Source organism: Sycon ciliatum, chromosome 12 (genome assembly GCF_964019385.1).
Source record: "Sycon ciliatum chromosome 12, ocSycCili1.1, whole genome shotgun sequence".
Lineage (NCBI taxonomy): Eukaryota > Metazoa > Porifera > Calcarea > Leucosolenida > Sycettidae > Sycon > Sycon ciliatum.
In genome coordinates, this window is record NC_088654.1 from 16,046,199 (window position 1) to 16,060,390 (window position 14,192).

The 14,192-nt window shown below is 46.2% G+C and overlaps 1 protein-coding gene and 1 long non-coding RNA gene across 3 annotated transcripts in view; both read right to left on the reverse strand.

Moving 5' to 3' along the window:
• Positions 1–685: 685 nt before the first annotated feature.
• LOC135828272 (uncharacterized) lies at positions 686–3,267 on the reverse strand. The gene is made up of 2 exons (XR_010555612.1): positions 3,027–3,267; positions 686–1,163 (listed from the first exon to the last, which is right to left on the reverse strand). It is a non-coding gene; the product is annotated as an uncharacterized LOC135828272 (long non-coding RNA).
• Positions 3,268–12,536: 9,269 nt separating this feature from the next.
• The window catches only part of LOC135828868 (AF4/FMR2 family member lilli-like), a 34,571-nt gene continuing 32,915 nt past the window's right edge, over positions 12,537–14,192 (reverse strand). For both annotated transcript variants that reach the window (XM_065341298.1, XM_065341297.1), the window contains exon 6: positions 12,537–13,605. In XM_065341298.1, the coding sequence (XP_065197370.1) occupies positions 13,564–13,605 (42 nt within the window). In that variant the 3' untranslated portion in view covers positions 12,537–13,563. The remainder of the gene's footprint in view (positions 13,606–14,192) is intronic.

Consider the following 14,192-nt stretch of genomic DNA (forward strand, 5'->3'; position numbering starts at 1 on the left):
CATGTATAACGTTCAATTGATGCGGAAAAATCAGACGAGGACTTTTGCAGTTATGAGCAAGGTCCCCACGAATGGTCATGTCACTTCACAGAATACATGAACTGATAGAGTAGACCTCGGTCCCCTCAGAGAACGCTTGGGGAAGTCGGGTTCAACCATAGATTTATACTTAACAGAGAACGCTTGGGGAAGTAGGTTGCAACCATAGATTTATACTTAATATACTTTACAACAAGGATCGATGTGTTCCTTCGGATGCCCTTTATCGACTTTCACACACTTCTCCTCTCTCCTTTCGTCATAAGCACCATCTCTGTACACTGGTTCATAAAATATTTCTTCATAAAACCCCTTCACACATAATGAAGTACAATTGGTTTTCGACAAGCTCAACCCGTAACGCGCTTATCCTGCCTCTTGTTAAGTCAGCCCGGTATCTAAAGCCCCCCTTGTTTTCCGGTTATTCTCATTGGTTAACTGGGGACATGTCCAAAACCATACTAAGTACTTGAGCTGCTCATGAGCCCCACAATTATCAGGCCCGCCGGTCTGGTTGGTCAGGTTATCACCAGACCAACTTGTTGGCCACCAACAAACGTTTCCTACCGTGGAGGGCGTGTGTACCCGCCATGAAACTACCGGACCAATCAAAAACTGCTTCCGGCGGTACTGATTATAGTACAGGTTTAAGTTAAAAAGCGGCTCCATTTTGTCATACATTAAACCAACTCTGTCATTGCTATGCTACTCAAAAAGAGTAGTGATGTTTATTCACAAATGAATCACAATGCTATCAGAGAAATTCGATATTCTCCAATTTTAGGGGCACTGCAATACTATCCAAAATTAATGCTGCATGGTCATTGTTATGAAGCAGTCACCTCAGTACAGCAATTAAACAGGCTGATTATGTGAACGAGATTCACGGCAAATCTTCTTCCATCAGTGCTGTTCAGTCTTGAGTGGTCCACTGAGACAGGAAAACAACCTGTTCGGTCCTTCCATACGAGAAACAGAAATTGAACATGTTTCAGGGTGGAGGTGGCGAGTATCGGCAATGTAATGCACCTTTAGGCCAACATGACCATCATTCCGACATGGATTCTCAAACACCTTCGCTCGTGAGAGTGCCTCAGAGTGGTATTCATCAACAGATGGCAATCCTGTAAAACACATGAAAAGACATAGCAGCAACAGAAAGAAACCTAATGTTATAGAAACGAATTCGAAAAACAAAGTCTACTATTATTCTAATACAGTGAACCAAGGTACAACCACACTCCAGGAGGCAAGCAAAAGAGCATATAATCCGAAGGTTGCGATGCCTGTATGTATTGTATTTATGTATTTACGGATTCTCCACAGGCTAAATCGAGGGAGTCTTTGTCATGCCACACTGGATACAACATGCTACCAGAATCACTTTCCCCAGAATTGATGATCTTTTCTTAGGGTGTTATATAAGACACATCTGTAGCCACTTCATCTTGCTCACGAAATCATACACCACCACACAAACGGGTCCTTCGGCTATTATACTTTGGGTGGTACATGGTGATGTATGATATTGATAATCTATTGATACCATATTCAAGTCTGACTCTCACCGTGAGATCCTGGCAACAATATTACCTGGTACACGACATATTCAGACACTGACATAAGCATATTTTTGGAACAACAGGTGTGCCTATCTGCTAGTGTAATGTGACACACATGCAGAACACATGCAGAATCAGTCATAGCTAATTTTACCCCCTCACTGTTGTATGCGCAGACTCCACTTCGCGGTGTCAAGTACTCTTCTTTCGGTGGGCTACTCCACTAAGGCGCTTGTCTAAAAGGACTCACATTCATCCTGCAAACCAACACGACTTGCATAGTTTTCACTGTCGGCCAAAGTGCGTGCATTGCACACATTGAGATTCACTCCCTCCGTACAGGCCAGTACAGAGCTGCCCACCAATTGAGTCTGTTTTGCGTACTCAGACTTCTGATTTTCCGTATCTTGCAGTGTTTTGCGTACTGCCGTGTACATTGCATGCATACTTGCACTGTAATGTTTTTTGACACGCACATGCATGTCGGTGGCTGCATTTGGTAGTGTAAAACATGTGTGACTTGCACTCACGACATTATTATTTTTGTGCTACATGTACATGTTGTTGTGGTACGGCATGCACTCGCTTTGGTACAAGACTATTCATCACTCAGCTTACACTTGCAATGCTTCTACACAGCTGATTGATCCTCTCCGATTTTCTATACCATTTGCTCAATTTCTGTAGTGCGCACAAGGAGTGATTTTCCGTACAAATACAGAAAATATGGAGGGCTGGTACTTGGTAGCACTGCTAGTATGGTAGTACCAGGCTAAGCTGGCTGGAAGATCAAATACTTCTTTGGTTCTTTCAGTCATTTTCACGACATATGTTTTCTTTATCATGATCCCCGGGGTGTGACATTCTTATGAATTCAGAAACTCAGTCTTTCTAACCGAGTCTCACGTGCAATGTGAATTTGTTCTTCTTTTCTTCACAATGCCATGTATCGATTCATCGCTTCTTCCCACCCGAGATCCTATGCAACAGCGATTTAAAGATTGGCTTTATCAAATAGTTAATTCAGAGAGAGAGGATCAGTTGTGGATGCTGTGACAGCATAGAGTGTAGATTGGTGTAAACATCATTGCCCAGCAGAACCGTATTCACAGGGATCTGCGTTTAGCATATGGAAGCTATTTTTTTAGAATTTTTACACGTCCAATAAGCCTGAAGAGAAGAACACCTAACTTAGACTGTCCTAACGTTATCGAACGCACTGCCAAAGTAAAAACAACATTTGAAATGCAAACTCGATTGTGCATGCATGGAGGGCATGGGGAAGAGACTGAGGGTGAAAGTGAAGGAAATTTGTTCCGAAATCAAGAGAATCCGAGGAACCCTTGCTGCATTCTTCAGTTCGATAACGTCAGTGGGTGAATCTCAGATGTGTTGTGTGCCCAGACATACAAGTACAGCACTAACCTGAGCATGAGAGCTGCTTGTCATCATCGTGGTCAGGAAAACGAAAGGACGAACGAGGAAGCCTGATTGCTGACCATGCATGACGAACAACTGCATATCTAGACGACAGACGGCTTGCCAGAATCAGTCTGGTGTATCTTCAGGAATCTTCTTTCCTAATCGCATTCAGCAGTCAGCTTCGAGGTCAAGAACGCGATGATATTTTCAGAAGGAATAATTTTCAAAATTTTTAAATTTTGGAGAAGAAGCAAGGAGGTGCCTTGCCGGACATGTCGTCGACAGCACAGTGTCGGCAGATCCACGTTTGTAGGCTGCAGACCCGGCAGACGTTTTGATCATCCCGGCCTGGTGGTGAGATTTTGGACCCGGGAGTACTAAAAAGCTGCTCGCATCCCAGGGTGCTCAGTTTCGCTCTACCCGCGCGAGTAGGGGTCCAGGTAACGGGCTCTCTTTCGCGGCCTGCGGAGCATAATATACCTCGGACGTGAGCCCGCGTTCCGGCGCCGGGAGTTGCAGCTCGCTCGACTCGACTGAGTCAAGAGAACCCACGCCTTTATTCTAGGGTTTGGCGGATTCTGCCCCCGAAAAATTGGCAGAATTCGGTACTTTTTCTGGTAAGTTTCATGCATGTTTGGTATGTGGATAAAGAAATGGACTTTCGATTTGTCACCTTTTTGCTATTGGAAATCAAAGCATATGCCCTGAGGTGTCAGTATTCCAAATTTGAAGCGATTCGGACCAACCGTTGCAGTCATATGACCGTTTGAAATTTGAAAATATTTGAAAAATTTGTACACATCGATGTTCGTACACTAAAAAGTTGAAAAAAATTGTACACATCGCGATGCTCGTGCACTAAAACGAGCTGTCAAGATTGTGGCCGTGGAGTTTGGGAGTTTTGAAGCGCTTTTACTTCCAAATTTTGTTGCCATGGCAGCAGTGACCCGTGCCACGTGCAAAAAAAGTGCAAAAAATTCTTTCCCAAAGGACTTCTTTGCTGTTGCAGTTTCGAGCGCGATGCACAATGTCAATGGGGAACAAGAAGAGCAGGTCGTGCAAGCGTCCTGCAAAGAGAAGATTCTCACTGCACGCAGCACCTGTCCAGGAAGCTGCTGAGGGAGTTTATGAAGCTGAAGCAGTGCCAGAGTCCGCCTCGAAGCGCAAGTTGTACGATGGCGTTCCAAAAATAAGAATACAGTGATCATAATAAAAAATTAATGGATTCAACTGAGCGATAGTGAGTCGGATTCGGAGGAGAGCTTTGATGGATGTGCGCTGGCCTCGAACTCAGACAGTTGCTCCCTCAAGTGATTCCTCGTTCTCTGAAGACTGTCATGGCCCAATCGCTGAAAGTTGTGATTCAGACGCCACTGGACTTGAATTGTTTACGAAATTTGATTTTCTCTGCTTGCTCGTGTAAAATACTGTGGAGGTGAGCTGACCATTGCTGAAACTGCACGTTCTGGCCTTGCATCCACTGTCAGAATCACATGCTGCAATGAAGAGCCAGTGTTCAGCAGGCATCAGCCTGCCAGTGGTGGAGAAGTCAGGACAGTTTTATGAGTGCAATCGCCGCAGTGTTCTGGCATTGCGCACGCTGGGAATTGGCCATGTTGGCTGGCAAATTTTTTGCGGCCTCATGAATTTGCCCCACCTGTTCAGCTATCTGCATTCCAGCGGCACCAGCGAGCATTGTGCAAGGCGGCAAGGTCAGTTGCGCAAATCAGCATGAACGAAGCAGCAGATGAACAAGACAATGGACAGGCCTAAGCATATAACTGCTGTCACCTATGATGGTACGTGAATGAAGCGCGGGTTTTCCTCCCTACGCGGTGCGTTTACGGCAATTGACTGGCAAGTCGGGAAGGTCCTTGATGTGCATCTAGCTTCCAAGTACTGCCATGGCTTCAGCTTGTGGAAAGCTCGCCAGGCGCATAGTGAAGTCACAGCTGACGAGTATGAGAAGTGGAAGTCGGGCCATATCCCTCTCTGCAACCGCACCTGGCGTTTTTGCAGAACGCCAGCTCATGTTGGATAGTATTAGAGTGGCCAAGGCTGAGAAGAAGATGAAGCAGGAGGAAAAACAGCGAAGGAAACAAAGGAGGAGGTGCAGGAAGGGAATTGAGGAGCAGATTGTGGAAGCTGAGGGTGTCACATATGAGGCTGGTGGGTTTTAGTTGGAACAATAGTCTTAGAATCTATGAAAAGGACACCTAAATGTTTGTGCTTTTTGGCCTTTTTCTGCCTTCTTGGACATGATTGCGGCTAGTGTGTTTATTTTAGACCTATCAACCCATACATTTTTGGAATCAGTGACTTGTTGCGCAGGGATTGAACTACAATGGTGATCATAGGACCTTTTACATTGGATTTTGAGCTCCCACAGTGCCTTCTATTTTACGCGTTTTGCGGCTCGTCCTGTTTTGTCTCTGCATTTGGGGTAGTAATACCTGTCAGATAGAGTTCATTGTAGTTCATTCCCTGCATAGGCATATGGACTGGGTTTTGCTGCATTTTGGAACTGTCTATGTTGATACATCTTGCTGCAAAGTTGTCCAAAAAAATTGCTGTTTGTGCGCACCCGTGAAGAATTTGTGTAGCCCATCAAGCATTACTGGGATGAAGTGTAAATTCTCTTTTCGGTGCCTACATTGTGGAGCAGTATATAGTGATTGAACATAGAAAATTTGAAGGCAATCTGCCAATCCGTTTTCATGATATGCCTATTTCAATTGTATGCGGTCTGATTTGGGCCGCGAATGGTGGTGTCCCCCCTTAAGGTTTGTATGGTTCTGCCAGTTTCACTGCTTTTCGAGCAGAATCTGCCACCTTTTCGAGCAGAATCCGCCGGTTCCTACTTTATTCACAAAGCCAATCGCGTGAAAACATGCATGAGAAAGTGGGAACCAAAGCCAAAAGACTACCTGAATTCTGCAATAACTGGAACACCCAATTGAAAAGAGTAGTACGTGGCATGTGGCCTCTAATTTCCTAAAAACCCAATTGAAGTGTAATGTTAATTTAAACACACAAAAGCTCGACAAGAAGCCTTTACTTACATGCACAAGTACACGTAAATGGCCTACCCGTAACCGGCATACAAAGGCGAAGTCACGCCTCTTCCCGCGTCAGCACAGCCAGCGGCAGTATGCTTATTATTATTAGGCCACACTGAAGAAGGTGTGTGGTTCGACTAACATGGACATTTTTTTTACGGGCGGGCGGGCGGATTTTTTTTTTAAATATATTTTTTAGTACATGTAAATACACTGTACTACCTTTAGACACCCAGTACATCGGCATTATTACGCAGTGTTATGCCATACATGTTGTATAAAGGGATCACTGGCTAATACTTTGAAACATTGTGTAGCTCTGGAACGAGAAGAGAATAACTTCAAGCGGTGACTCTGACTGTCCAAATCATCAAGCAAATGAAGAACGATGCGAGTTGAAAGTAAGTTCGGGAACTACTTCGAAGTACAAATTGTACAATGTACCGGTACATGTATTGCTAGTTTGGTGTCGGCGTGCACGAATACATGGGCTTTTTCCATCGACGCTTCCTGTGCTTGCACACATGGAGCAGCAACTTACCGGTACAGGTGAAATATCGTTCCCAATACACGAGGAAAGTGCAATCTCGTCTGTCCTTCATCCCAAAACAGAAGGCCGTCCTTAATCCGGAACGAGGCAATCACTCTCAACCGGACGGTCACTTCAAAATAAGTCTCGCCAGTCTGCCGGTGGTCGTATCGAGTAGACTCTACTACCAGCACAAGGCAGCAGTCGTACCACTCACTGCACTGCACTGCAGTACAACTACAAGTCAAGTCCAAAAGGAGCCGCCTGCGTCCGCAGACTCACGCTGCACAGCACGTAGACGTGGACGTGTTCAGTCCACGTAGATCTACGTCAGTCACACGACAGCCCGCCGAAAAAAAGTTACGGTCGGGCTGAAAAATGTACGGTCGGTCGGGTGAGTCGAACCACAGACCTTCTTCAGTGTGGGAAATGACCCAAAGGCAATGTGCCTATCGAGGGGTTCATTTGATTGAAAGACCAGTACTACTCCCACTGACATACTACACATGTGTGTGTAGTAAAAAAGTATGTTACTGCCAAGTCCTCATCAATATCAAGCGTCCAAGAACGATACAACGCTACATGCAGCGCTTGTTTTAGCTAAAACGTCACACGATCGTAACGTTTGTGGCATCGTTGAGCGCGATCTCTCTGCACGTACACGTAGATCTACTACGGTATGTGTAGACACACGTCAATACTAGAACGCTGATTATGATCTACATTCTACACCGTGGTAGACCTACAGTGTAGATCTACCAGGGAGTCGTGAAAATCTTTCGCGCCTATTTTTGTAGCTCCCTGACCTGCACTGACTAAACACACACAGGGCGTGGAGCTTTGCCCGCCCGACCCCTCAACACCTTCAACTACAAGGCTACATTTATTATTATAACAAAACAAAGTAGTAAATAAACTGTAAGTTGTGCTCTGTTTAGTTCCTGGTGTTCACACCCGTTAGCGCTTTTATTGGCGCTGCCCCTGGCGTTTGCCCTTCTTTCGCCGTGTTCCCAGTTTGGTTCCGTCGCACTACCGGTATTGTAGTTTGTCTGTCTTTGACATCATGGAAGCAAGTAAACCTACATGTATCAGAATGACCACACGGTGACTCCGTGCCGAGTCGCCGACTTCGGCCAAACACTCCTGGGCTTCAGCAGCCAAAGTGTCGGCGCTGGCGTGTTTCCAGGCTCCTTTTCGGCGGCGGCTGTCGGCAAGAATTATTCTCAACAAGCGGAGCGAGAATGGCAGTGCCAGGCAGAAGCTAAGGAGAGATGCACACGTTTATTTCCAGAAACAATGCGCCACTCACTCGCCCTCTCTCCTTTTTCTGGCGAGACACCTACCTCACTGGGATTGTTGGCGGATTCAGTAAGCTATTGAATAGGTAAGATGAAGACTCTGTACAACAAGCGCACATCACCGAGGACGGGAGTAACCGCTATGCCATATTCACAGCCTGGAACATAGCTAGTGGGAGCTCGGAGGGTGCAGACAACTCCCCCCCCCCCCCCCCCCACACACATACCCACATACCCTTTCCTATTAGATAAACGTTGTTCTGTTGAAAACGTGTTGTTGGTTGACAGCATGTTACAAGCGCGGAGGACCACTTTCAAAATGGTCGTAAGACCGGGGCTCTACCAACCGTGGATGGTTAATAGTAAGGGGCACTGTTTCTCCTACACAGTGATCCTCCGCCTTATAACATGCTGTCAACCAACAACAGCCTTTCCTCCAACAGTGTTGAAAAATCGCCGGGGTTCACCCGTTGTAGGACTGTGCTCAGTCATTCTTGCAGGAGATCCCCTCGACAGGCCCAAAGGCAGGGAGTCGTAAAATACCGGGAGGCGACACGTGATGCACAACCGCGTCGGATGATTGACTCAGCTCGGGCACGAGTGCTGAGGGAAAAATATAGAATCCCCATGAGGTCAAAGCGGTGCAGGTCATGCACAAAGGACGCGTTCGCTGTTTGGTCCCAAAGATCAAAAAATAATCCTGCTCCCAAGGAATCGTCCGAGTGTCAGCAGTTGATTTGGTTATTCTAAGTTTGTGCCTTGGCCTTCGAAGTAAAGGATGATGGAGCTTGACAGAGATGCCTGCCAAAGTGATGAGTCCACCGTGGAAGATGTAGATACGCCACGTATCCACTTGGTGACCCGAGTTGTGGAGATGTTCAGCTGTGGACTACTAGTGAGATTCTCTCGTCTGCATTTTTTGGTCTCGTCTTGTCCTTGTGAACACGAATGTATAATCTGTAGCATACTAAGCGCCCCGAACTCACCCATTTGCAGATTTGAGTGCTTCTCTTGCGAGGGGCGTATACCTGGGGTATGTGTGTGCGTGCATGTGTGTGTGTATGCTTCTGTGATAAGTGGATCAAGCAGTATACAGGGTATTCATGGTGATGAGTCACAGAAGGCGTCACCATCCCAGGACACAAAGGAACAACTGGGGACAGGTACTAGTAGTGGGAAGACATTTATCATAGACGGAGAGACGGAGAGAAAGAGGAACTAAACAACTACATTGTGAAAGAGAGAGAGAGAGAGAGAGAGAGAGATTCAAAGAGAGTTGAGAGAGAGATCTGAAGAGAGTTGAGAGAGAGAGAGATCTGAAGAGAGTTGAGAGAGAGATCTGAAGAGAGTTGAGAGAGAGAGATCTGAAGAGAGTTAAGAGAGAGAGAGATCTGAAGAGAGTTGAGAGAGAGAGAGAGATCTGAAGAGAGTTGAGAGAGAGATCTGAAGAGAGTTGACGCAATATATAGGGCCTGGGTAGCTATGGCAAACATGTGTGCGCAAGTAGCTACCCAGGCCAACGGAACGAAAGGTGAGAATGACATAGGGGAGAATGACGTAGCAGGGGCGGAGGTACCTAACAATGGGTACTGTATTTGCCCTGAGTGCATTCGCCGATAGCGTGACTTTCGTCGCAGAGAACTTTGCTCAGTCGGTCAGGCGACTCTGCCTTACGTTTCCTGAAGGCAATGTGTTCAGAACAGTTATGAACAGTTAAGATATGACAAATACTGTGTGCAGTTCATGGACCATAATGTGAAACACTTTGAATGCAGAAGAATGAGGATAGTGGCATCAAATGCTGCATGGATTCTGTTTGATATGCTACTTTTTTCCCTTCCATGGAAAGGTGAGTACATCATCGAACTTCATCTCGAAACTTCACACAAACCGAGAATGGAACTTGGACAACATGAAGGGGCCATGGGCATGGTATGTTTAGTGGAGTTCTATTCCGAAAAGAGGGTGTCATTCGCACTGACTCAATTCAGAGTTGAGTACATTTCGTGAATAACTTACCTTGACATTCCGTCGTCTCCAAAGCAGCGAACTTCCAAAAACAAATGCCACGGCTCAACCTAAGGTAATGCGTGGTACGTATCAGAAACAACCAGCTTTCGCTCCGGAGATCCAGAATAGGCCTCGAAGCATATACATGTAGCAAAAACAATTGAGAAAAGAAGATGACGACGTTTCAATCACGTTTCAAATTTCGCGGGTCGATTGAAGCAATCCCCGGATCGTGAACTGTGTGGCGTGTCGCCTCCCGGTATTTTACGACTCCCTGGCCCAAAGCCTTTGGGAAATCCTTAAAATATAAAATACAAAAAAATCAGGGCAGGCACCACTGGTACGGCTGGTATGGCCATGACAGTGCCAGTTTCTATAAATTCCAGATTTCACAGATGTCCAGTGTATGGTCAATTGTGTGAAGGTACAAATCGGCTATCCTCGTGAAGAGTCTCTCACCTATAAACTGGTCTTCATCGCGACAAGCCTCTGGGTCATCCTAATACAGATAGTATTGTCATGTCCTGTGAGGACTACAGCACTGGCTGTATACACGCACATTACATGATATGTGTGTAGCTGGAACAAGCAGATGTGATGCCGCACACAGCTAGCTAGACACGACCCTCCCAAGACACTGAAACAGGGCATGCGGAAATTATCTGCCCTGCAGCCGACCTGGGGCCGTACCACCCCTTGGGAGCTGGCTCCGGGCCTGTTACGGTGTCTTCCTTGTGATGGTTTCGTCTGCTCCAGTTAAGAGAACTGAATCCAGTGGTGGCATGGGGCAAAGCAACCTTGAAACACAAGGAAGTGAAGCGACATGCACATGTGACGCGTGCATGTGTGTTTGTAATTTTCATCATGGGTTTCAATTTAATGCTGTGTGTGTGTGGGTGTGTGTGTATTTTGCGTGCATATTGTTGGTGTTATATTTTCAAGGATTCTCCAGAGGCAAATGGATCCCATTGTGCACATTCACGGTCCACGTGTGTGTGTGTGTGTGTGTGTGTGTGTGTGTGTGTGTGTGTGTGTGTGTGTGGTGTGTGTGCGCGTGTGCATGCGCATAGGCAGGCGCGGTCATGCGCTACGTGCGCGTGCGCGTCAATTGACTTTCGCTATATTCGTTAGGGAGCACGAAATAACTAAAGTTTGTACCAAACTAAAGTTTTTTTCTGAACGTTCGGGGTGACAGGCCTCAACCGAAAACGAAATTTAGTCCGTAACGAACCTGCTGGTGGAGTGATCTAAGGAAAGATTTCGTGAACGAAAATTTGTAATTCTACAGTAGGTAGGAGGTCGAAGGTTTCGACGTGTGTGTATGTGTGTGTGTGTGTGTGTGTGTATGTGTGAGAGAGAGAGAGAGAGAGAGAGAGAGAGAGAGCGAGAGTGTGTGTGTGTGTGTGTGTGTGCGCGAGCGTGGGCACGAGCTTGGGCGAGAGCGTGGGCGCGAGCGTGTGCGCGAGCGCGTGCGTGTATGTGTCTGTCTGTTGTTGCGTCTGTCTGCACGTATGTGTGTTTCGATCCTGCAATTCCATCAAGGCGGCAACAAGAGCACACGGGTGTGGAGCGGTTTGCCTGAGGATTGTTTTGTGTGAAACTCAAGTTGCACATAGAACCTCTTTCCGACTTCTAAGTGAGAATCCCCTCCCCTGCAGATATTGAGCACTGCATACGAAGTGGAGTTGTCAGCTGGGTAGGTATGGTTCACAGGCATGATGACTACGGCACTTTTGGCCGCTTCCTTCTTCAGACTTTTTCCGTTCACATCTTTCCCTCAACCCAATCAATGCACAATTGGTGGGCTATGGTTTGATATTGTTCTGTAGTATTTTGGACATCTGTTGCTGCTGCTGTATCTACATGTACTGTCGCGGACATGGGAATCTGGTTGCACGTCTAGCGGCCCCAGGGCACTGGCCACACAGCCGTGGATACGTGCTACACACAATGTGACACATGCATTTATGCGCTGCAGCGCGCTGGTTGCATCGGCTCAACAGGACCGTGCACTGACTGTAGAATCTATGCAGCTTTCTGTAGTACTAGGCCTTGGCGGATAAAGCCGGCAGAAAATTGGCAGAATTCGATACTTTTTCTGGTAGGTTTCATGCATGTTTGGTATGTGTATAAAGAAATGGAGCAGAATTCGAGGAATTGCCCGCCATAAGGTTTGTATGGTTCTGCCAATTTCACTGCTTTTCGAGCAGAATCTGCCACCTTTTCGAGCATTATCCGCCAAGGCCTATATCTGTACGCGCTGAGCTGAGGGCGCCGGCCCCGGTCAGTCGACTGGATTTCCATGCCCACGACACTCGCCAGTAGCTTTCTGATGATTGAACATCACTTACCAATGTGCTGGCCTGTGAAATTCGACCCCCTGAGATTTGTGTTGCCAGCACTTTGCAGCACTTCTACCATGCACCGCAATGTACTACTCTGCGCAAAAGCGCGCGCAGCTATTTTAACCACTGGGTCGGATTTCACAAGCCAGTACTGTGCAGGCAAGGGGTTTTCATCAGTTTATTCTCACTTTTCCTACTCGTATCAATGTGTCACACTCCCAGGCAACCATTGGTTGCCTGGACTACAGCCATCATCAGAAAACCAAGAGGAATCACTTGCTGAACTCCGACTAGCCGAGGGAGGTTGACCAATCATTTCAGGTGTGAATGAAGTTCAGAGCCAGGATAGGCTATAAAAGTAACACGCATGTATGCACAGAGAAACTCACATCTATTATCACGAATCACGAAACAGTCGCGTCTATTATCACGAATCACGAAACAGTACCTATTCTTTTAATAAAACACTTGTTTCTATTTGTTGAATTCTTAGTTCTATCATGAGATAAGACTGAATATTCTGATTTGGATGGAGGAGAAATAAAACCAGTTAATTACTTTTACCCAGCATGTGGATGTATTCTGGAATAACTACACTCGTTTAGTTTGTATACGGCTAAAATTCTGGAATGATACCTACACTCGTTTGGTTTGAAGGATCCTGATAGCCAAAATGGCTATCCCTGACGAACTGCGGGGGATTGTAATTAGCGTGGTGCATGCGTGCATGTGTGTGAGCATTGAAAGCGTGGAGAGCATGTTGAAGGTTGATTATGACCTGGATCGTCGATAAAGAGGTAAAACAATACCAGAACTAGCAGCAGCTCTGTGCTATTATTGGGAAATAAATACAAAACATAAATATGAACATTCACGAGAAAAGCAAAGGGTGAGGTAAGCAATTACAACATTTATTTAGAAGTCAGCACGGGCAAGAAACGAGCACATAACAGATGAACAGCGAATGAGGGGCGCATGCAACAATAACACTGGCTGGTGGATCTGGCACACAGACAAGACAGCAGATTGTACGACCAACTTTTCCGTCACCCGAGCCGCTCAATGGGACCGGTGCAGACGAGACGTGAACAGCTGTAGGGCCCGGACAGTCAATTAGCCTCACTTCACCACCGACAGCAGAACGCCGAAAAGAAGAGCATGACTTGTAAGCAGAAACAGACTAATAGGATGATGGTGTGCAGGTTAGCGAAAGCCTTCTCTAACATGTGCACCATGCTATCATTCGCAGAGGCAGAGAGAGCACAAGAGCAGGTGGTCAGCCCAAACAACTAGGCTAGGCTAGCTCGAGCATGATCGACAATGGCGCTTCCAGTTAGCAATCTGCGATAAATTACACACAATGTGCAAACACACACACACACATACGCACACACAAACAGAATAGACACAAAACAAAATCCACTCAATTAATACCATTTTAATACATGTAGCATTCCAGGGCAAACAATAGCTGAACAGGAAACAAACAAAGGGTGATGAAAAAGAGGCGTAGCGAACATCTATTCAACATTATACTGACTTTTCATACAAACTTCCAGTCAAACCCCCCGCCCATCATGCAGGTGGTTTATATTGGGCCTCAGCTCAATATAAACCCCATTATACCGTTGCCCCGGAGTTAGGGCTGGCCTAAGAGGAGTTGACTGTGAGTTTGTATGAAAGTCAGCATATGTATAATACATCCCACTAGTACGCTTGCACGTGAAATATAAACCATCATACAAACCTCGGCTGCGCTTCGGTTTGTGTATTGGTTTATGTTTCACGTACAAGCGTACTGTTGGGATATATTATATACATAGACTATATTACAAACCTCGGCTTCACCCTAGTTTGTCTTCAACTTACTTATTCCATGTACAAACTCAAGGTTAGTTTGTTTTACACATTTACAAACACTCGGAGTC